Source organism: Phascolarctos cinereus, unplaced genomic scaffold (genome assembly GCF_003287225.1).
Source record: "Phascolarctos cinereus isolate Bilbo 61053 unplaced genomic scaffold, phaCin_HiC Scaffold_726;HRSCAF=1367, whole genome shotgun sequence".
Classification (NCBI taxonomy): Eukaryota; Metazoa; Chordata; class Mammalia; order Diprotodontia; family Phascolarctidae; genus Phascolarctos; species Phascolarctos cinereus.
Window position 1 is genome coordinate 16418956 of NW_027556098.1, and position 22514 is coordinate 16441469.

General features: G+C 35.2%; 1 protein-coding gene across 1 annotated transcript in view; it reads left to right on the forward strand.

The window, feature by feature from the left end:
- The window catches only part of PUDP (pseudouridine 5'-phosphatase), a 186110-nt gene that overhangs the window by 67054 nt on the left and 96542 nt on the right, over positions 1–22514 (forward strand). Inside the window, exon 3 of the mRNA XM_021006210.2 lies at positions 15110–15339. Within this exon, the coding sequence (XP_020861869.1) occupies positions 15110–15339 (230 nt within the window). The remainder of the gene's footprint in view (positions 1–15109; positions 15340–22514) is intronic.

Here is a 22514-nt window from a genome sequence, read left to right on the forward strand (position 1 = left end):
AACATCAAAGGTGTGGTATCTCTTGACACTACATCCACCATTCTGGTGCTGCTAACTAAATGAAACCCTGAATTTGAAGGTTCTCTCTTCCAAACCTATTGTTTGTAAATGTATATTCTTTTATTTTTTTTTAAAAAGGTTAACAGGGCAGATCATTTTGTAATTGTAAAGTATAGTTATCTTCTAAAAATGCAGCTGTTTTATGAGAATGTTGATTAATCGTGTTAGCTTTTCTTTGATTAAAAAAGGGCAGCGAAGCCTTGAAGAGCCATAATAGGGCCTTACATTAGAGTCAGTATAGCAGATGTAAGCCATCTGGCAGCCAAGAGGTGCTCTGTTCATAAAAACGATATGTTTATCCTCAGGGTTCCTATTCATTAATAGTACATGAATCATAAAAGACAAGAGTAATAGACATTAAGTTGTTCTCCAGCACTAAAAAAGAAATTCAGTGTGTTTCTTGTTTCTACTCTATCCCTGTATTTTTTTCATCTTTTTGATCAGAGACAAATTATAATTAAAGTAAATGAGAAAGGAACATCAGCTCCTTTAAAAAAACTGGTTAAGGAAGGTAGATTAAAAGGAAGTTACTGATTTCCCTTGCTTAGGTGTTCTGAATTATGCCAGTGTTCCAATTTGTGACTTTACTGTTCAGTTCCTTATATATAAGTTGCAACTTCTGTATTGCAACATTCACTCCTATAGTTCATTGTCTGTGTGTCCTTTAGTATATTTTAGCATTGTGGGAATAATGATGTATATTTTTGTAAATGCCTTGTCAACAAGATAACTTTCAGTAATCCATTCATCATTTGGGGCTTACTTGGTTAGAATTATGGACTCTTCATTTGTGGAATCATGTTAAAGAATGCAGAGGAATATGTAACAGAATTGCTAGGTAAGGTGAGAATGATCTTGGGACATTGGGGTTTTTTTGGTCACGTGTCAAATAACTACCAGGTAGATGATGATGAAAGAATAGACAAAATCTGAAGTTAAACACATACATAAACATATTTTGACCTGCTAAGTAACCTTGATAATCTGGTACACAGAAAGATGTGAAATAAATAACTTTAGCAGAAAAATGCTGAATAGCTTAATATATTTATGGCTACATTCTGTATTTACCATTAGTGATTTATGATTTGAGTTAAACAGTGACTCTTGTGTCAGAGAAGAATTAAGTATAATTATAGTTAAAAAGACTAGAAAACACCCCAAGGAACAAAAGTGGAAAACACTCTTAAGTTTCTAGGATATTCTTAGTAAATCCTCATATATATATGACTTTTGTTTTGGACTAGTGATTTAATTGGTATAAAGAACTCTTTCTGGTGGGGAAACTCTTTACCAATGCAGAGGGACAACTACTCCACAGCTTAGCATTTTAGAGAGTTGCTGTGGACTCTGAGAGGTTAAGTGATTTTCCTTGGTAGGGTCACACAGCCAGTAAGTATAAAAGGTGGGAGGTGTACTTTGATGTTCTTTCTCTCAAAAACTCTTCCATATTACAACTGGCCACGTGATTTACATCCTTGGATCATAAAAGAACTGTGATTGCTAAGCCAAGGTCAGTGGTCTTTGAAAAATAATGGAAAACAGAAGAGCTTCTGTAAGATTAGAGAATGGCAGTGCCCCTCCCCTCAGTTTTGCTTTGATAAAGATTTTTTTTAGCTCACAGTACTCTTTTTAAAGTTTGATTGATGTGTTTTATTTTTACATTACAGACGTTGCAGTACATTACTCAATTTACATTAAGTAAATTACATTACTTAAAGATTATTCCTCATATTCCAAGATCTCTTGTAATAAGATAAAACAACTAGTAAAACTAATAAAGTGACCTCATCTCAAAGGGTATGCAACATTTCACATCTGTAGCACTCTCCTTTCTCTATTTTTCTTTAATTTAGAGAAATATATTTTCTCTCCTTCCTGCCCCCCAGAGCATTAAGGGGGAAAAAACCCTGAACATATTTCTTGTAACAAATATACATTGTCAAAACAAATTCCCTCAATGGCTTCATACAAAAATATGTATGTCTCATTTTGCACCCTAAATCCTTCACTTCTCTGTAATGGATAGTATGTTTCATATTTCTAAAAGAGGGAAGGGAACAGAATCTTAAAGCTATAGGCCAGGTAGTATGATTTCAATTCCTAGGAAAAGTCTAGAAAGAGTCATTAAAAATGTGATTGGTGAATATCTAGACAAAGAAGCAGTTATTACAAAGAGCCATAATAGCTTCAAAATGAGATCATGCCAGACTAACCTCATTTCCTTTTTTTGATAGGATTATTAAACTAGTGGATTAGGGGAATGCTATGGATGTAATTTACCTAGGTTTTAATAGATCTTTTGATAAATTATGCTATTTTGTAGAGAAGATGGAGAAATGGATTTGATGATAATATAATCAGATGGACTGGTTGGATTCAAAAATTAGTTGTCAATGATTGAAAATTCTTGTTGCAGGAAGTCTCCAGTGGATTACCACTAAGGGATCTGTGCTTGGCCTTGCACTCTTCAATATTGTTTATAATTGATTTGTGTAAAGGCATGATGGCATGTTAATTTCATTTACAAGTGACATAAAGAAGGGAGAGATAGTTGACAGAATTGGTGACAGTATCCCAAAGGATTTGGAAAAGCTAGAATATTTGGCTAAATATTATAAGAGGGAATTCAGTAGGGATAAGACTTGTGTTTGGATACAATCACCCTTCACAAGTATTGAATGGAGGAGGCATGGATAGATAGCAGTTGCTCTGAAAAAAAAATCTGGAGGTTGTTGTGGATTTAGAAGTCCACTGTTGAATCAGTACTATAATGTGGCAGCCAGAAAAGCTGATTTAATTTTGGATTACATTGAGAGGCATAGCTTCAAGAAATCAGTCAATGAGTTTCACTTTATTCTGCCCTCCTCAGAACTCACCTGAATTTTTGTGTTCATTTCTGGGCATCATGGTTAAAGATGGACATTGAGGAGCTGGAGAGTGGCCAATGTATGGCAGCCAGGGTAGTGAAAGGCCTTGAGTGCCTGGTCTGTGACTATCAACTGCAGGAACTCGTGTTGTTTAGCCTAGAGATGAGAAGGCTGAAGGAGTTCATGTTACCTATCTTTTGCTTATTCTGGTGTATAATTAACTTTTTTAAAAAAATCATAAACCTTCTCCTTTCTCACTTCTAACATTTTCTGGCACTCACTAAAACTTGGCTCCTTCCTGAAGACATTGCTTCCTTGGCCATCCTCTCTAGACCATAGATATACTTTCTTTTCCCACCCCCAACTCATCCTGATGGGAAAGCCTGAATACTTCTTGTTTACCATCACAATTTCCACACTCCATCCATCACCATCACTAAGCAACCTTTCCTCCATTGAGGTTCAAGCTATCCAAATTTATTAGTCAATCATTAGTCATTATCTTTTCCCCAAAACATGATTTCACTTGATCCTTACAACAAACCTGTGAGTTAGGTAATGTAATACCTGTTTTATTCAGAAAGACTAATTAACTTGTCCATGATCATGCATAATTAGTTAGTGCCAGATACAAGTTTTTAAACCAGTGTCCCTCATTAGGGAAAGTATCATCTTGAGTCAGAATTATAGAAACTGGGTTCAAATTCTGGTTCTGCCATTTATTACCCTGGAAAAGCAATTAAGGAAGGAAAGAAATAAGCATTTATTAAGCATTTGCAATGTGTGTGCTTTACAAATATTATCTCATTTAATCTCCACAACAACCCTTGGATATTGGTGCTGTTATATCCTCATTTTACAGTTGAAGAAACTAAGGCAAACAGAGGTTTAAGTGACTTTCCCAGACATTTAGTAAGTGTTGGAGGATGGTTTGAATTCAGATCTTCCTGACTTCAGGCCCAGCACTCTATCCACTGTGCCACCCACCTGCCTTCACTTAACCTCAGTTTATTCATCTGTAAAATGAGTAGGTTAGACTAGGTAGCCTCTCAGGTTCCATCTGGCTCTAAATCTCAAGGAATGGGAGATTTTTAGCTTGGGGAAAATGTTGGATGAACATAATAGTTGTGTAATGACCAACCACAATCCTAGCAGACTAATGATGAAACATGCTATTTACCTCCTGATAGAGAGGTGAAAGACTCAGAATTCAAAATATGTATTTTTTTTTAAAACATGGACACTATGGAAATTAGTTTTGCTTGATTATACATGCTTGTAACAGTAATTTTGTTTTTCTTTCATTCTCAATCGGGAGCAAGAATATGGAAGGAAAAGAAGGTGGATTTTTACAGACTGAAATAGAATCAAATTTAATTTAAAAATGTCATAGCTGTTAAAAGTATTTGAAGAACTGTCATAAGAAAAAAATTTCAGTTTGTTCTGATTGTCCCCAAGAGGCAAATGTTAGACAGTAGATAAAAGTTGCAGTGAGGCAAACTTTGGCTTAATATAAGGAAAAAAAATAGCAAAAATTAAAGCTGTCACAGGGATGATGGTTCCTTGTTTTTTGGAGATCTTCAAGCAGGAGATTCCTGCTTCTGCCAGTGCTTCAATTTTGTCATTCTGTGAGAGACTAATTAAATTAAAATACCTTTTTTTTTCCTTTTCACATTCTCTTAGTAGCCAACTTTCCCTAAGAACTTTTTAAAAAATGCAATGAAAGTTGCTCTGGCCAACTTGATTTAGTTCCCAGTAACTCTTCCTATCTCAGACTTCATTAGATAGTTTCTCTAATGGTTCAGCTGGTACATAGTAGAGTCTGTTAAGTTACATGGGACAGAATAACCCCAAGGAACATCTTTGAAGCCCATTTTTTTCTTAGTTGCCAGATCTCATTTCCTTGTGTAATTTTTACCTGATGCTGTTGTCTCCTGAAATCTTTTTCTCAGATAATTGATTCTTCTTCTATCCTAGATACTTTCTTTTTACCATAGTTACTTAACAAATATACAGATGTTATTTTCTGTCTGCTTTGTAAATTTCATCCACCTAGAAAGGGTCCAATCTTTTTCGCTATTTGATTTTAAGGTAGCCTCTCCACTCTCACATATACAGCAGACCTTTATTATTTGTATCCCTTTTCTAGGCACTGAGAGGGTAGATCCATCTTCCAAAATGAATAGAAGATGTCATTTTACCAGAAGAAAACAGTTGAGACTTGAAGGAAGACAGGAAAGTCAGAGATGAGGAAGGAGAGAGTCTCAGTCTTCTTCACATCCTGGGAGAGAAGACATAAACCTAAGACCTTGATCCACAAGCGTGCTATGGGCTGAACCCTGCTACTTGACAAGTTTTATAGGCATTTGGAGGTGTAGGAAATGAAAGTGGGCTGGTATACTTGGGGAAAGCCTCATGAAGGCAGTAGGACTTGAGTTGGCTCTCAGAAGATGGCTAAGATTTAACTGAAAAGCATTTTAGACAAGGGTACCATATCAACAAATAGTTGGAATCAATAGAGAGCATGGAATAATTAACACTAAGAATTTGTTAAACACTTGCTATGTGCCAGGCACTGTACTAGGTGCTGGGAATACAAAGAGAAATAATTAACTCTGCTCTTAAGTACCTTACCTTCTACTAGGAAGATAAGTACATATATGAATACATACGGAATAAATACAACATAGTGTTTGAGGGACGACGATAGCAGTTGGAAGGATCAAGAAGTGCTTCATATAGAAGGTGGGACTTGAATTGTGCCTTGATGAGAGAGAGGTGTTCTCTGAAGCAATGGTGGGGGTAGAGTGTTCCAGGCATGAAGGATGGCCAGTGCAAAGGTACAGTATGGAAGAGGGAGAGTCGCGTGTGAGGAATAGAGAAGGCCAATTGGGCTGGATTACAGCTGTAGGAGGGGAAGTAACATAAAGAGGCTTAAAAGATAGTTGGGGTCAGGTTATGAAATTTGGAAGCTGACCAGAGGACTTTACATTTAATCCTTGAGGCAATAGTGAGCCACTGGAGTTTATTGATTAGAGAAGTAACATGGTCAGATCCATTCTTAATGAAAATCCCTTTGGTAGCTGCATGAAGAATGGATTAGAATTCAGGGAGACTTGAGGCCTGAAGAACAGTTAGAACAGAAGAACAGTTAGGACATTTGAATAACCTAGTAGATAGATTATGACATCTTAGAATAAGTTGGTGGTTGTATTAATAAGAGCAGGGATCAGATGCAAGAGAGGTTGAAGAAGTAAAAATAACCAGATTTAGCAAATGATTGGATATGTATGGAGAAACAGAGAGAGGGAGGCATCCAGGGTACTGAGAGAAAGAGAGAGAACACAGTCTTGAGGAAGACTTATAGAGAAAAGGGCTGTGAAATGGATCATGAGCTAGCAAAAGAGGCTAAAATGGATAGGCCACATGAATAGGAAGAAAACCAAAAGGGAGTCGTCATGAAAATACAGATTGGAGAGAACTGATCATTGGGATCAAATACAGCAGATAAATTGAGAAGTGTGAATTGAGGACTGAGAAAAGACCATGAGATTTTGCAGTTTTGAGATTGTTGTCAACTTTGGTCTCCCTACTTCAAGTTTCTCTTTACTCCACTCCATCCTCCACTTAACTATCTAAATAATGTTCTTAAAACACAGGTCTGACTATGTCATCTACCTCCACTTACATTCAATAAACTCTAATAGTTCCCAGTTAACTCCAGGTTGAAATTTAAAATCTGGTTTGGCTTTTAAAGCCCCTCATAATATGCCTGCTTTTTCTTTTTTGTACGTTATACCTCATGTACATACCAGGGATACTGGCTTTGTTGACAATCCATCTCTCAGATCTCTGCCTTTTCACTGGTTTCCCCAATGCCCGAAATTCTCTCCCTCCTCATTTCTGACTTCCCTGTCTTCCTTCAAGTGTCAGCTAAAATTTCACCTTGTACGAGAAGCCTTTCCCTGTTGCCCTTACAGCTAGTGGCCTCCTTCTTGTTATTAATTCCAATTTATCCTCTATGTTTCTTATTTGTACCTAGATATTTGAATATTGTCTCCCCCCTTATATTGGGGGCTTCTTTATTTTTTGCTTTGGTGGCAAGGGGCAAGTGCCTTTCTTTGTTTCCCTAGCACTTAGCATAATGCCTGGCATATAGTTGGTACTTAATAAATGTTTTTGAACTGGCTTAAGGATAGCAGTGTCAATTAAGTTAGGAGGTCAGAATCCAGATTTCTAAGGGTTGAGGATAAGTGAAGGATTATACTGGGGAGTAGAAGGCAACACAACTAGATCTATACTGTGGGACTAGATTATGAAGATTTTTGAATTCAAAGCTGAGGAGTTTAGGTCTCATCTTGTAGATAGAACAGAATATTTTATGTTTTTGAATACAAAATTGATTATTTAGGAAGATTGCCATAGCAGAGAATGTATTGAGAAACTTAGAACTGGGAGAAACTGGAGGCAGGAAAAATAGTGAAGGTTGTTGCAGTCGTCCTGGTATGAGATGCAAAAGGCTTATAGTGCAAATGAAGGTAGACAAGAGGTATGTTTAAAAGGAAAAGTCAATATACTTTGCTACTGGTTAGCCTTAGGAGACAAAGGAGAAAGAAGAGTCAAACACGACAACAAAGTTTTAATCTTAATTACTGAGAGACTAGCAGTTCCATTACTGGAAATGAGAAACTTTTTAGGAAGTGCTGGGATTGTTGTTGTTTGTATTTTTGGTGGTGGTGTTTTAGAAAGACTGTGATCTGGAAGGAACTTAACAGATCAACTAATTCACATCACCATGTCCCCCCCCTTTTCTTAACTGAGTAAGTTATATTTTGGGCATATTCCAATGTCAACTTAACCTCAGTGCCTAAATTGAGGTTTCTGTAGGTAATTGGAGATAAAAGATTAGAGTTTTGATGGATAGTGAGGGTTAAAAATAGAGATTTGAGAATCATCAGCATAAAAGTGATGGTTGAAGCTGTGAAAGAAAAAAAAATTAAGAGAAAATGACAAGAGTAAAAAACTTAGAACTACTCTTAAAAAAAGAACCATATTTTCATAACCTCAAGGAATGGATCATCTTTTGCAAAGATACAATAAATTGAATTATGATAATTAAAATTAACTGTCATCATCACTGTCAAATAATGATAATATATAAAACAGGCAAAAAAATGAACCCAGGTCATCTTGATTCCATTCTTGTCACTACATCATGCTGTCTCTCATAATTTAAAAAAAAAAATTCTGAATTGTCCAAAATCACCATAGTAGTTGAAAAATACAGTTAAATCTTAGAAATATGGTTGATGCCTTTAATTAGCGTGTATTCTATACATGCTAGCCAAAGTCATTATCTCTGAATAAAAGGGAAAAAATAACATGTGCATTACTTTTTCTTAAGGGATGGAGGGGAGGCGTGAAGCAACTAGAAATCCGAGTCAGAAGTCTTGAATTATTTCCTTAGTAGCTAATAGGTTATTTCTTTATAAAATTTATTTGAGAGTGACTTGAGTAAAGTCATCTAACTTATCTGTGATTCAGGGATCTAGTCTTATTTCCTGTGGAACAGGAACTTAACTTTATGAATGAAGAATCAGCTGACTTGGTAGGATGAAGAACCTAGAATTTTCGACAGAATGCATATTACGTGGTATTTCCATTAATTAGTTGTTATGCTAGCCATCTGGATTGTCTTATGGTTGTACGATACCTATCTTACAAGCAGTTCTACCAAAATATAGCTTTACTGTTTCAGAAAATGGTACAGTAGCCCAAACTCAACGCAATACCATTCTGTTCTCTATTCCAGTATATCCCCCACTTCTAACCTAAGCCTGAGTTTATCTTATTTGTCAAACAATTGTTTAAGTAACTGCTATGTATAATGTATACTTTCAGTCATGGGCAAGAATATGAATTAAAATAAAATGTGGTATCTTTTGTCAGGGAACTTAACCACAGTTTTCTTTTTCTTTTTTTTTCTTTTTTAGGGTAGGCAATGGGGTTAAGTGACTTGCCCAGGGTCACACAGCTAGTGTTATATATCTGCAACTGAATTTGAACTCAGGTCCTCCTGAATCCAAGGCTGGTGCTCTATTCACTGCACCACCTAGCTGCCCCTCAACAGTTTTCTAGTATATAACTTTCATAGAGAAGAATGACTGTGGCCCCAGAGCAGATAAGTAAGCTATTTCCTGATGTTTATTTTCCATGCTCAATGCCCTCCCTCTTCCTTCCCCCCAAAAGTTGAGAAAACAAGTAATCCTTGTAAAGCTCTATGAAGGAAGTAAAAAGTTAGACATAAAACAGGTACAACTATGCATGTATCCTATTATGTGTGTATATACACATTACACATAGACATATGTATGTATATAAATGTATACTCAGCATATAGTGAACACCTACAGGTTTTGGTAGATGAATTAATTGTAAAAAGATTAGCTTGGGCAAGAAGCAGAAGGAGTAAGGAGGGAGTGGAATAGTATTTCGTTGTGTCATTCATATGTGAGTATATGCTCTCAAAGACTAGCTAAATATGCCTGAAGTTTCTAAGAAATTTATCTTCATAGAGGTCACATTTCCTGTAATGATTTGGATTTTTGTTCACTTACCCAGTGTTGAATCACAGAAGAAGCCTTATTAGCTAAGATTGCAGTCTATTATTTTTAATTAGTCTTACAGTGTTCATTTAACGTCAGTTGAAGTTAAAGGGCACACATGATAAGTGAGAGAGAAAATTGTTAGCCACTAACAGTGATGATAAATTCAGCTTATTATATATGCCTTTTCCATTAAAAAAATAAAAATTAGGTGTAGTTACAAGAATATATGTATTTCAATCAGAAATGCATATTTTTTAAAATAGATTTTTGCTGGACAGATTTAAGTAGTGAGCCAGTTCTTTCAGTGTTGCTTTTCTCTTTAAAGCATTTGTTTGGTAACATTTTGTATTCCTTTTTTGTTTTGTGTTTGGTTTGGGTTTTTTTTTTTGAGTCAGTTTTTTTATTTGGTGAATGTCATTTAGATAATTATGGTGATTTCTCTACGTACAAAAAAAGAAAATTAGAATCACCTGCACTTTCTATTTTGACCCGTGTGTGTGTGTGTGTGTGTGTGTGTGTGTGTGTGTGTGTTTCCAGAGATACCTGAAACATTGCACAACTATGATTTTGAAGGTTTTTGTCAAACTAAAGAAATCATCTTTCCCACTGCTGGGGAGTAGAAAGATGATATATTTGATCTCTCAAGTCCTTTTCAGCTCTAAATCATCCTAAGATATCAGTTACATAATAGCAGTAGTAGCTTACATGTTACCCTTTTACCTACATTATTTTATTTGATCCTCACAACAACCTTTGAGATAAATGCTATCATTATCTCCATTTAACAGATGAGGAAATGGAGACTCTAAAAGGTTAAATGATTTGTCTAGAGTTAGATAGCTAGAGCAGGGATGCCACACGTCTTTGAGGCCCAAGGTTCCCCACCCCTAAGCCAGAGAATAATAGAGAATTTGTAACATGTTACCTCGTGGCAGCAAAGATACAGAAAATGTTATTATGGAAAAATGCATGAAAATGAATTTTGTCATTTTTGTATGTCCTTATGTTCCGTGAAGTAAATTCAGGTTTATATATTGTTATGGAGAGATATAAAATAAACAATTAGAAAAAATCAATATGCTCTCTGCATTTTTTAGTAATGCTTAGCCCTTGGTCAATACTTAAGCCCTCATTGAATATAAGTAATTCAGTTTAATCTCTGATATTATCCTCTTGAAAAAGTCATTGGAATTTATCTGTTTCTTCTTTGTCCTTGTATTCCCTAGTTAAAATTTAAGTTCTAAGGATTGAAGATGTTTTGAAATAGTTCACTTTTGTGTTTCAGATTTTAGTATATCAGACAAAATGAGGTCCAAATTTAATTCATTTTTCCTATTAATCTTCTATGGATTCTGCTGAAATCTATATCTTAATTATTTCAATAGGTTGATGAAATAGGGATGCAGAGTATAGAACAAGATACTGCTATTTTGTTATTTTTTTTCCTCTTCATTGATCAGTGACAACAGCCGTTGGAAAAACTCTGAAAAGAATGTTGTTAATGTTTAAATGAGGATAGGAAGTCCCTGATTATTATAAATGGGGCCAAGGAAATATTTTCTGAGAAGTCTTTTTAATTGAGTCACTTATCACACTTCAGAGCTGTCCAATGCCTTCCCTTTGTTTTGAAGTGGAAACTTACTGCCTAGCAAAATTGTTCTGGTATTGTCTCATCTATGCATAATATAAGAAGTACAAAAAAAAATGACTATACTAACTAGCAATATAGGAGGTTCTGAATTTACCAAATTTTCGGCTGAAATTACAAAGGGGTAGTGTTATTATGTGGTTAGAGGATCAGACTGAGACTATGAAGGCAGGTTTTGTTTCCATTTGGCCCTTATTTGCTAGGAGGCCTTGAAAAAATAACTCCTGACAAGGTTTTATCATCGGTATTATGGGAATAATAGAACTCTTATGTCATGAGCCTTAATTTGTATGTAAATATTTAAGAAGTTAGGATGAGAGGAACTGTGGATGATAGTATTAATACTATCACTCTGCTGGTAACTGCCTTTTTCTAGTTAGCTACCATTCTATATTTTTCAGCAGAACAATGAAACTTCCAACTTATCAACCATCTGATTTATACAAATCTTAATTAACAGAATTTCCCCTACAATATGCCTACTTTAGTTGAAAGTTAGCATAGTATGAGTAAATTTATGTATGTCAAAATTGTTGGTGGATTAAGCTTACTTAGTTTAAATATATGCCTTTTGTTGTATATATTTTACATATATGTGAATATAGGTGTATGTGTATAAATTCTGTTTTTAAAATCTACTCTTGCTCATTAAAGGCCCAATTCTCTGGACTACATTTCTTTTCACCATTAAATATTTTAACTTACTACTTTTATACTTTGTTTTGTAATTAGGCTATAACTGATAAGTGAATTTGGTGCTTTCTAAGCTAACAAATATGTGTAATGGAATTAGGCAAACACAAAATACACAACTGAATATAGTGAGCTAATTAAAAGTGTATAAGCCTGAACACCATCTTTTTTTTATTCTGTACTATCTTCATTTTCCAACTTTCTATGATTTGTGACCTTTAATTACTTTGTTTTTATACTTTCTTTCCTGTTTATGTACTTTTTCCAAGTTGTATTCAATTACATATAGTAAACAAAGTTGAATGCTTTAGGTTGTGGCACTTTACCATTTTTAAAAGAATGTAACATTATTAAAGAATTGAAATTGGACCATGTAGATGGGAAATGGGTTCTTATTTTCTGGGACTATTATATAAGCTCATAGGACCAGAATAGGTTTTAAGCCACTTAATTTACCCTCTTGCCTGAATAAAATTGCTCTGAATATATCCAAAAGAATTCCTTTAAGATGGCAAACAACTTACCTCTTCAGTCAATAAAAAATTGATTATTTGGTCAGTGTCTATATTGCAAATTCATTTATAATATTTCATGGAAGATTCAGTTTTTCTTATGCTACTCTCCCAATATAACTGCAGGAGCATTTTTTAAATTGATGACATAGAATTAGAAGTCTTTCCTGATCTCCCAAGTTTGACCAGAGAATCACAGGCTCTCAGAACCGGGTGGGACTTCAGAGACTTTCTATCTAGTCTATGCTGATGTCTCCCACACCTCTCCCAATCGGCTCATGTGAAGCTGATTTTCATAAGTCAATGTTTATTTGCAAGTGTTATTATTTCCTTAAATCACTGCTTCCTGATGCCCTTTTCCCTAAGAATTTAAATTCCTTAAGGTCAGGGACTTCATAATTTTTTAATCTCCGTGTCCTTAGCACCTATCATAGACCTAGCACATAATAGGCATTAAAAATAATATAAATATAAGACATGGAGCTAGAAGAGATAGCTAGCACATTGGATTGATAGAATCAGAATCAAGAAAGATCTCAAAAAGCTAAATCTGATAAGATATAAAGCCCTTCACTTGTATTCTAAAACCCTATTTCACAAATACAAGGTGGAAAAGGTAGAGCTAGACAACTAGTAGCCTAGTTTGATGTAAGAATGAATTGAAACCAGAGGCAGTGTGGGATAGTGTTAAAAGTGTTCAACTCAGATTGCTATAACTTGAAGTCAAGAAGACTTGAGTTCAAATGCTGATCATGCCACTTACTGCCTGGGTAAACTTGGGCTAGTCTCTCAACCTCCCTGAGCTTGTTTGTCTTTAAAATTAAGGAATTGAGATAGATGATGCCTCAGGTCTCTTCCATTTCTAGAGTCATAATCCTATGGGTTGAATATAATTTTAAAGTACTTTAAAAACTGTAAATCTTCCACAAATGCAGGATATTTCATGTACTTGAAAAAAAAATGCTATGCCTGCTTGCATTTATTCTGCTGAGTTACCCATGACAGGGACTCGGTTATTTTGAGCATTGAAGAATTACATAAACCAGTACTACATAGGTACCATCAACTAACCCTGTTAGGTAAGATCATTCTCTTTTCTTTTTACTATGTAATGGCCCTAGACTTGTAGTCATGACATCTAGGTTCAGACCCCTCTTGTAAAAAGGGAGGGATGGTATTTGTATGTACTTTACAGAGTTAGTAAGGAAAAAGCTTTGCAAAGTTTAACATACTATAGAAATGGAAGTAGCAGTTATTATTCTTTATTAGCAATATCTGTATACTCATCTAGGTTTTTGAAAAGTGGCCACTTTAGGTAATTTATTTGGTAAATAAATAAAATACACTTAAGTGGTGCTTTAAGAAATCCACTCTTTAAATCATGTCCTGTTAAATGAATTATTCTTCACTGCACATGAAGAGATTTAGGGCTTCCAAACTCTTTACTAGACAACCCGCCATGAATAAGTTATTGTTATTTTGTAATATTTAAAAGTATTTTGAACATTTTGGGTTTGCTTCTAAAATGTGATCAATGAGTAGGAGTTTATTTTATGAAAGGATAATTCTCTAGCCTGCTAAGAACCTTCTCACAGTATTCATCAAAACTTAATTAGTATCTTTTGATATTTGAAAAGATAAAAACTTTTTAAAACTTCTTTAGTAGTAGGTAAAATGTAAATGTAATCATTACATGTGCTTATGTAAAGCCATTTTGAGAATATCTTCGCTTTGAGATTGATTTAAACACATGATGACATGGTACATATTAGATGATGTTCTTATGTTAATGATTATAGGTTTTAAAGTTTAAAATGTTGCAGATATTCTGACCAATTTTTATTAGTAGTAATAATAGCTCACATTTATAGCACATCTAGGGTTTACAAAGCACTTTACATTTATTATCTCATCTCAGTAGTAAATCGTTTGAATAGTAAATAATCAGCAGGCTTTTAATTAGATAGACAAATGGCCATATTAATCTGTGTTCCCCACAGTGAATCTGTATAGTTGAGAATAACATGGAAAATGTGCCCTTTCTAAAACTGATTGCTATTCCCCGGTTTTCATGCTTCAGTGGACATAAGCAGTGTTTATTTTATTTACAAATAACTTAGTACATGTATTCATTGTTTTTTCTCCAGTTTTGGTATTTGATCTTGGGGTTAAGAGAGGTTTTCTCTTTTTCCTCCTTTCAGTGGTCTGATGAATGGTAGAATCATTTTCAGTAGAGTATATCCTTTATTATAAGGAGCACTGATAAACTAACCCCTACCTATTTGTTGTTATTAAAAAAAAAAAAAAGAAAGCAGTGTTGTCAAGGCTGCCCTGGTCTTATGAATACTGTTATTCTTTTCTTTCCCCAGGATAAATCTGGGCCTATATATTCAGAGAGTATTTCCCTGCTTTCGTTATTTTAGTTACTTTTTCACAAATCAGTAAAGAAAACAGCAGTTCATTCAAATTAAATCATCTTCTATTATCTTGGGAAATGCTGTGGATAAACACTGAATTGCTGTTTTTCAATTTTTGTTTTGAGAATGGATATTTCAAAGTTGATAACTCCTCATGAGACAGCTGTCTGAGATCAAGTAACTCCTCAGAAGGACAGGAAAACACCACTGCTATAGTGCTTCAAATTCTGCCCCTTGAAAGAAATGTTAATAAACTATATTATCTCTTGCCTACCTTGCTTAAGTACTTTTCTCTTTTTAGGTGTTGAAAAGCTGATCAACCATCTATATAGACACAACATACCTATTGCTGTTGCTACTAGCTCTGCTGGATTGTCATTTGAACAGAAAACAAGAAGACACAAAGAATTCTTTAGTTTGTTTAGTCATCTCGTTCTGGGAGATGACCCTGAGGTGAAGAATGGCAAACCTGAGCCTGATTTGTTTCTAACTTGTGCAAAGAGATTTTCCCCTTCTCCTCCAGCAGAAAAGGTAATCTGGGTATGTTGATAGGCAGATGGCTTGTTTTGCTCATTGATATTAATATTCTGGGGCTTGAGTTTGTAAAGAGATGGTTTAAATGATCAGAAATAATTTAAATGGTTGCTTTAAAAGTTTTGGTTTTGGGGGGGTTTTTTGGTCCTCCCCCCAGGCTTTTTTTTTTGTTTTGGTAAATGCAAATTAAGATCTTTCTTTCTGCCTTTGCATCTCTAGGGTTTTGCTTACTAGCAAGTGCTTATCCAAACTTTATTTAATTGTGTACAAATAACATTTTAATTCTCTACTCTGTGTGAATGGGGGGTAGCTAGGTGGTGCAGTGGATAGAGTGCCTGGCCTGGAGTCAGGAAGCTTCATCTTCCTGAGTTTAAATCTGGCCTGAGACAGTTATTAGCTGTGTGATCCTGGGCAAGTCACTTAAACCTGTTTGCCTCAGTTTCCTTATCTGTAAAATAAGCTAGAGAAGGAAATGGCAAACCCACTCAAGTATCTTTGCCAAGAAAACCACAAATGGGGTCACAAAGAGTTGAACATGACTGAACGACAACTATATGAATGAATATATAAAAGCTGTGTGGTTTGAGTCTGATTTTGAAATAGAACTTTTAATTTTTGACCTCACTACATATGGTACCTTATTATGAAGATCCATTTCTTAAAATGTGTGTATACGTATTGGCATGTGTATGTATCTCTGCAAGCATGTATACGTATTATTTACAAATACAGATATACATATGCATGTATATGAGATATTTTCTTCTTACTGTATTTTCTTTCCTGTTCATTCTTTGAAGTCCTAAGTCTTGATTATTACCTTTGCTTACTATTATTTTTAGAGGCAGCTAGCTATCCCAGATCATACTTTTCTAAGCTTCTGTTTGCCTATCTTCTCATCCAAATAATGGCACACATTTTGTAAGATAGATGGGTAGGGTTAAGGGTAATCTCCAAATTTGGGAAGTGTAATGGAGCAAGATCTTAATAGAATCATAAATCTAGAATGGGAAAGGATGTTATGGGTGATCTAATTTAACCTCTCATTTTCTAGATAAGGAAACTGAAAGGATGTGGAATTACATGCTTAATGTCATGCAGATATTAAGTATGTCAAAGCTAGGATTTGAATCCAGATTGTCAGATGTCAGAGCCAGTGTATATTCCACTGTATGATAAGTATCTCCATGTGAAACCAAGTGGGATTAGACCTTTTTTTTGTTGTTAGTATGATATTCTAATTTATATTTAAAACAAAATATACTTTTGGTAAGTATTTGCTAATGAACAAAAAGGCCTTTATTAAGTATTTCCTATGTTCGAGATGCTGTGCTGATCAGTCACATAAATGTCAGTGCTTCTCTATTCCAAATCTCAAATATGAACTCCTGATCCTAACATCTAAAGCCCTCCACAATCTATTCTACTTTTGCAGGCTTTTATGCTTTTATGCTGCTTCCCTTCATGTTTCAATCAAACTAGACAATTTTTTGTCCCCTGTCCTTATAATAAGATCATAGGTTTAGAACTAGAAGGCGCTTTAGAAGTCATCTGCTCTAACACCCCTTGTTTTACAAATTGGGAAACTGAGGCCAAGAGAAGTTGTGATCTTGTGCAGTAAACTAGGTGGTCTCTGAAACCTCTTATTGCTTTAAATGATATAAGACAATAGGAATGGAGGAGATAGTTGTATATAAAAGGAAAGAGGGTGATACTTAGTTGGACTGTGGGGGACTTATTTGGTCAGGGTCACGAGTTTGATTTTCATTAGAGGAGTTACATGATCAGAGGTCATAGACCACCCAGACAGCCATGTGAAAGATTTCTTAAAGAGGTAATAAACTGAAGGAAGCATCCTGAGCAAAGACAGCCAACGTCAGAGCACTGACCAAGGACAGGGAATCCTTCTAGTACCCTTAGCCTGAATACAATAGCAGAGCTAAAAACTAGTGAGAGGATCCCAGAAAACCAAGGTCAGGATAAATAGAGCCTGACAACTTCATCCAAGAGTGTGGAAGGGGTAGAGCCTAACATAACACAAAATTTCAAATCAGGAACTAAGGCTAAAAATATAAGGAAACAGAAAAAGGTACCAAATACTATGTATTGTATACTATAGTATGGATCAAGAAAGACTTAAAAGGAAAACCCAGAAGAAGTTGTCTCTAAAATATCTACAAGTTGAGCCCTGGGAAGAAAATGGCTTGGCCACAAAGACTTATAGGAGTACTGCAGTTTTCCTTTCAATCACTGGCTATAACTTTTTTTCCACACACACCCCTACCTAACACACTGGTCCTAGCTAGAAGAGCAGTTGGAACAGTCCTTACTCCCCTTTGTCAATTTCATACTCCCTTTTTTCTCATTCATTCACCAACTTTTACACTTTTAAAATCAATTCAACTAAAATTTTCTTCTCAGTCCAAATTATGATTGCTGTTATGTACTGATTACCAGGCCATTTTCATCTTGGGAGTTTTGCACATGACTCATCTTGTCATCATGTCTCCTTCCCATTCTTGCACTTATACTACAGAACTTTAATATCTACATAGATGATTCCTCAACTTCCCTAATCTCCCAGTTTCTTTGCTTCTTTAAATCACATTGCCTACTCTTTACTCCACTTGAGTCATATATAGTGATGGTCACATACTTGATCTGAATATTTTCCATGAGTACTCCATAATTAGAAACTCTTAACATTCTGATATCTGACTCTAACCTATCTTTTCACCTTTCCCTGTGCCTCATCCCTCATAAAGTTATCCTTTCTCCTTATCAAGCCTTCCAATCCCCTTATCCCTAAGTAATCTCATGTCAGTATCCCTGCTCTGACTTCGCTTTCCTGCTCTCCAATATTAATTCATTAGTTAATTATTTCAACTCTACTTTAATCTCAAACCTCTTTCCCTCTTATCCTCTAACCATTCATCTCTTGACAACTTTCAGCCCTGGATTGCTTACCAGCTGCCTCCTTCACCTCCTATTCATGAACTCCTGAACACAGCTGGAGAAAGTCTCACAATCATGCTGAGTACATTACAATCCATGTAACCCATTATCACCTGGACCCTCAGTACAATAATGCAGTCTTTTAATTACTGTGTAACACCTTATCTCACTCCCCGTAGGAGTCATTCCAAACCCCTTCCCATGACTCACAATGCTCTCAAACACACTTTTCTCTTAACTATGAACTTTGCCTACTCTTTTACTCACAAAATTGAGGTCATTTGGTATAGGCTCCCTTTATTCCCCCATTCTCGTCATCTCAAAAAACCTTAACATCATCTCTCATTCATCTCTTTTTTAATACCAGTTTCTTATAGAGAAGTGACTCTTCTTGCCAAGGTTAACTTCTCTACCTGTGCACTTGGTCCTATTCCCACTCTCAAATATCTTCTCTCTCCTTTTTTAGTGGTTCCTTCCCTATTGCCTTCCAACATGGCCTTTAAAAAAAAACAAAGCTAAATTTTATTTTGCCCTCAAGTTATTATCCTAGAGTTCTCAACCAAGAAAATCTTGGTAAAGAGTATTCCAAAAAGGAAAGACTGACAACAAAGAATGATTTATCTGAAAGACTGAAAATAATCCCATAGGGGAAAAAAGTGAATCCTTAAGGTGATAGAAGACTTTGAGGCATTCCTGATGAAAAGACTGACTCATCCAAAAAAAAAGGATAGCAGAATGCAATAGAAAACGGAATCCAGTAATAATAATGTTTATAAGAAACACATTTAAAACAAAAGGTTTCATACAGAGTTAAGATGACAGGTTAGAATATAATATGTATCAAGTAAATTCAAAAAAAAGCAAAAGTAGACATCATGGTCTCAAAAAAGATGAGCAAAAATAGACATGGTTAAAATATAAATAGGGAAAGCTATATTTTACTTAAAGGACCCATAGACAACAAAAAATTTTCAATACTTCATATGCATTGCAACAAGTGGTATAGTAGCTAATTACTTTAAAGCCATTTTAAGTGAAAAAAAAAGCAAGTTTCAGAACCTGAATATTCATCTACCTTTCAGCATTAGGCAAATCTATGAACAATAAAACAATTAAAGACCCTAGTAGAGCTTTAGAAAAAAAAATAGGTACTATAATTTTTGGTGGTAACTGAATGGGAATAAATTTTCCCTCTCTATGATCCCTTCCCCAGCTCAGCTGCGTAGTCTGTCATTCCCATCCCCATCAGCCCCATTGCCTCACTCCAGAACTGCCTGCCCTTTGCACTCTGCCCTCTAGTAAACAAACCACGACTGATTTGTAAAAACTTTATAAACACATTGTTGGTCTTTATTTGGCAGGGTGACTGGTGTTCTCAGACTTCAGTAATAAATAGTTATGTAATACATTCTGTTAAGAAAACTGGAATCAGACTTGTGTCTGAGATGAAGCTGATAAGGTGACTGGGTTGTAGTTAATTCCTGTAACTCTGTGAGCCAATTGTTGAGGTCATATTCAGGAGTGTGGTTCAGATGTGAAAGAATTCACTTAGGCTTCTCTTTTAGCCCTTGGGAGCCTTATTATGTGAAAGCACACATGGACCTTTAATTGTAGCCATGGGGCTGAATAATAGGTGCTGATATTTGGAGAGGAATAGGCTTATATAGACAGAAAGCTATGCAACCTATAGATTTTTAGGGTCTTATAATGGTTGAAGATTAAGGACAGGAAGGTTTGTAGGGTTTTGTGGTTGTTAAAGAAGGACAGGGCAGGGAGGGACACAGGTTAAAGATTAAGTACCAGGGGAACACAGGATAAGGAAGACAAAAGTAATTCTTTTGGTACAGGTTAAGGAGAAATTTTATGGCATTCCAAGATAAGGGGGAGATGACTTGAGGATTCTCTTAAGTTGCAGGATAAGCTACAGAATGAGCCCCACCTCAAGAGAGGCCTCACAAAGTACTGGAAAAACAACCCTTAATATTTTCTTAGCCATCACAATAATTATGGATCTTATCAGGCCCAGCTGCTTCCCAGTTTTGCAGAAGAGCACACCAAGTACCCTCAATGACTCCCAAGTCATTTGACCTGAGTATACTCTACCCCAAGGTACTTGAAGAACAAGCATATGTCATTGCTGGGTCACCACCCATGATCTTTTAAAAATCATGCAAAACAAGAGGACTGTATATATAGATGGCCAGATAACCTGATTTTCAAGGGGCAAAATGAGAGGAAATTTGTCAAACTATAGACAAGTAATCATGGATTGAGTTGCTGGAAAATCTAGAATGTATTACCAATAGTTTATGAGAAAAAAGTTTATGAGGAAATAGGATAGTTTATGAGAAAAGAAAGGGGCAACCATTATGAAGCCAGCATGTAATTATCAACAATAAGTTATGCCAGACTAATCTTATTTCTTTTTTTGATATGGTTACTTAGATTGATAGGTGAGGTGAATGACATAGGCATAGGATCTGGATTTTAGCTAGGTATTTGACCAAATCTGTCATAATGGCCTTGTGGACATGAAAAAGAGGTGTGTGTTGGATGATACATATAATTACGTATAATTAGGTAGATCCAGAATTTGTTAAAAGGTGACCTAAAAGTGTTGATTCTTGAGAGATTCATGAAGGTCTGTCATTCATCTGTCCTGGTCAGCATTTACTCTTTTGGTCTCCTGAGAGCCAGGAGAACTGAACTTCAGTCCTTCAAGCAGAATATGGTTGTTGATTTATTGAGAATGCTTTGGGTAATAATTCAGGTAAAGGATAAACTTGATAGCTTCTAAGATAACTTTTAAACTCTAGATTTTGTCTATTCTGTGCTTCTATAACATGGGGAATAAGCAGGCTATATAGCATAGAAGAGAACCAGTCACCCAATATTGTAACCTCTAGGACAAAACTCCTGGTTATTTTTGTATGCAAGTGTATGTTTCAGTAGGGATTTCTGAATACAGTGGGAGTTTCAACCAGTTATCCATTAAAGTTTCTTTTAGCTTTCAGATTCTGGGCCTGTGATTTGTAATCCTTTATAGTTAACTAAAGAGAAAGAAGAAGAAAAGATAAGTCACTGAAAGCAGCACAACCAAATGTATTTGTGGTCTACTAGGTAGCTATGAGTATGGTATCTTCTCAGTCAAAACCATCTGAGAGTTGTCATTTTAAAAGAGAAGCAAATTTATGACAATGCCTGAGTCACAACTTGGAACCATGTGGTCTTTAAATGGCAGAACAGCAGATGACACAGATAACTGAAAGCTATAAGCAAAAGATGATAGTTATTTTCATCAGTTTTTTCTCCTAGAGATTTTATAAAGTACATTTACTTTTGATATTTCACAAATGCAACCTTAATTTCTTAAAAAGTTGCTGATGAATTCTAAAAGTTGCTAGTTTCTTACCTTCATTGAATGTCATTGAAAGGTAAATTGAAAGGGAATCAATGGGACTTGGGAAATCAATGGGAATAGAGAAAAATAGCTTCCTTCCCAATTATTATTATTCATATAATCAGCATATCTTATTTAATTTTATTTAAAAGCATGAATTTATATATTCTGGGAAGTGAATGAATAGAATGTTAGTTAGCATGTTCTTTTGGGAATGGCATATTGTTATGCTAAGCTGTTAATATAGTGTGATAAAAGTGCTTGACAAAAACCTTGTTAAATGAATGAATATTATCTATTGTAAATAATCTAGATGACATGGAAACTTATCCAAAGTCTCAAGGCACAAAAATTTTACATTATATTTATAACCATTAAGATTTCTATTATGAACTATAAAAACATTCTTCTATTTTGCAATTTATGAAAAAGATCCAGGAAAGCAACTAGATGCTATTGGAAAAAAAATTTAAAACCACATAACTGTCTGAGACAACATTGATTTGTAGTAGTAGGGATATAGGGATATAGAAAGGTCAATCTGAAATCTGACAACAAGTGGTCAGTAGGTTAGCAGGTATCTGAAGTAGTTTTTTCAGGTGGAGAGCATGATTCATATGAGATTTGAATTCTATGTAGTGATGTAGTCCATGCAGAGAAGTATATTACAAACTTTACCTCCTAAGCTTAGACATCTGGTTTTTTTCTTTGATTATTTATTTTTAGTTTTCAGCATTCACTTGTATAAGATTTTGAGTTTTAAATTTTCTCCCTCTCCCACTTCTTCTACCCACCCTGACCAAGACGGCTTGCGATC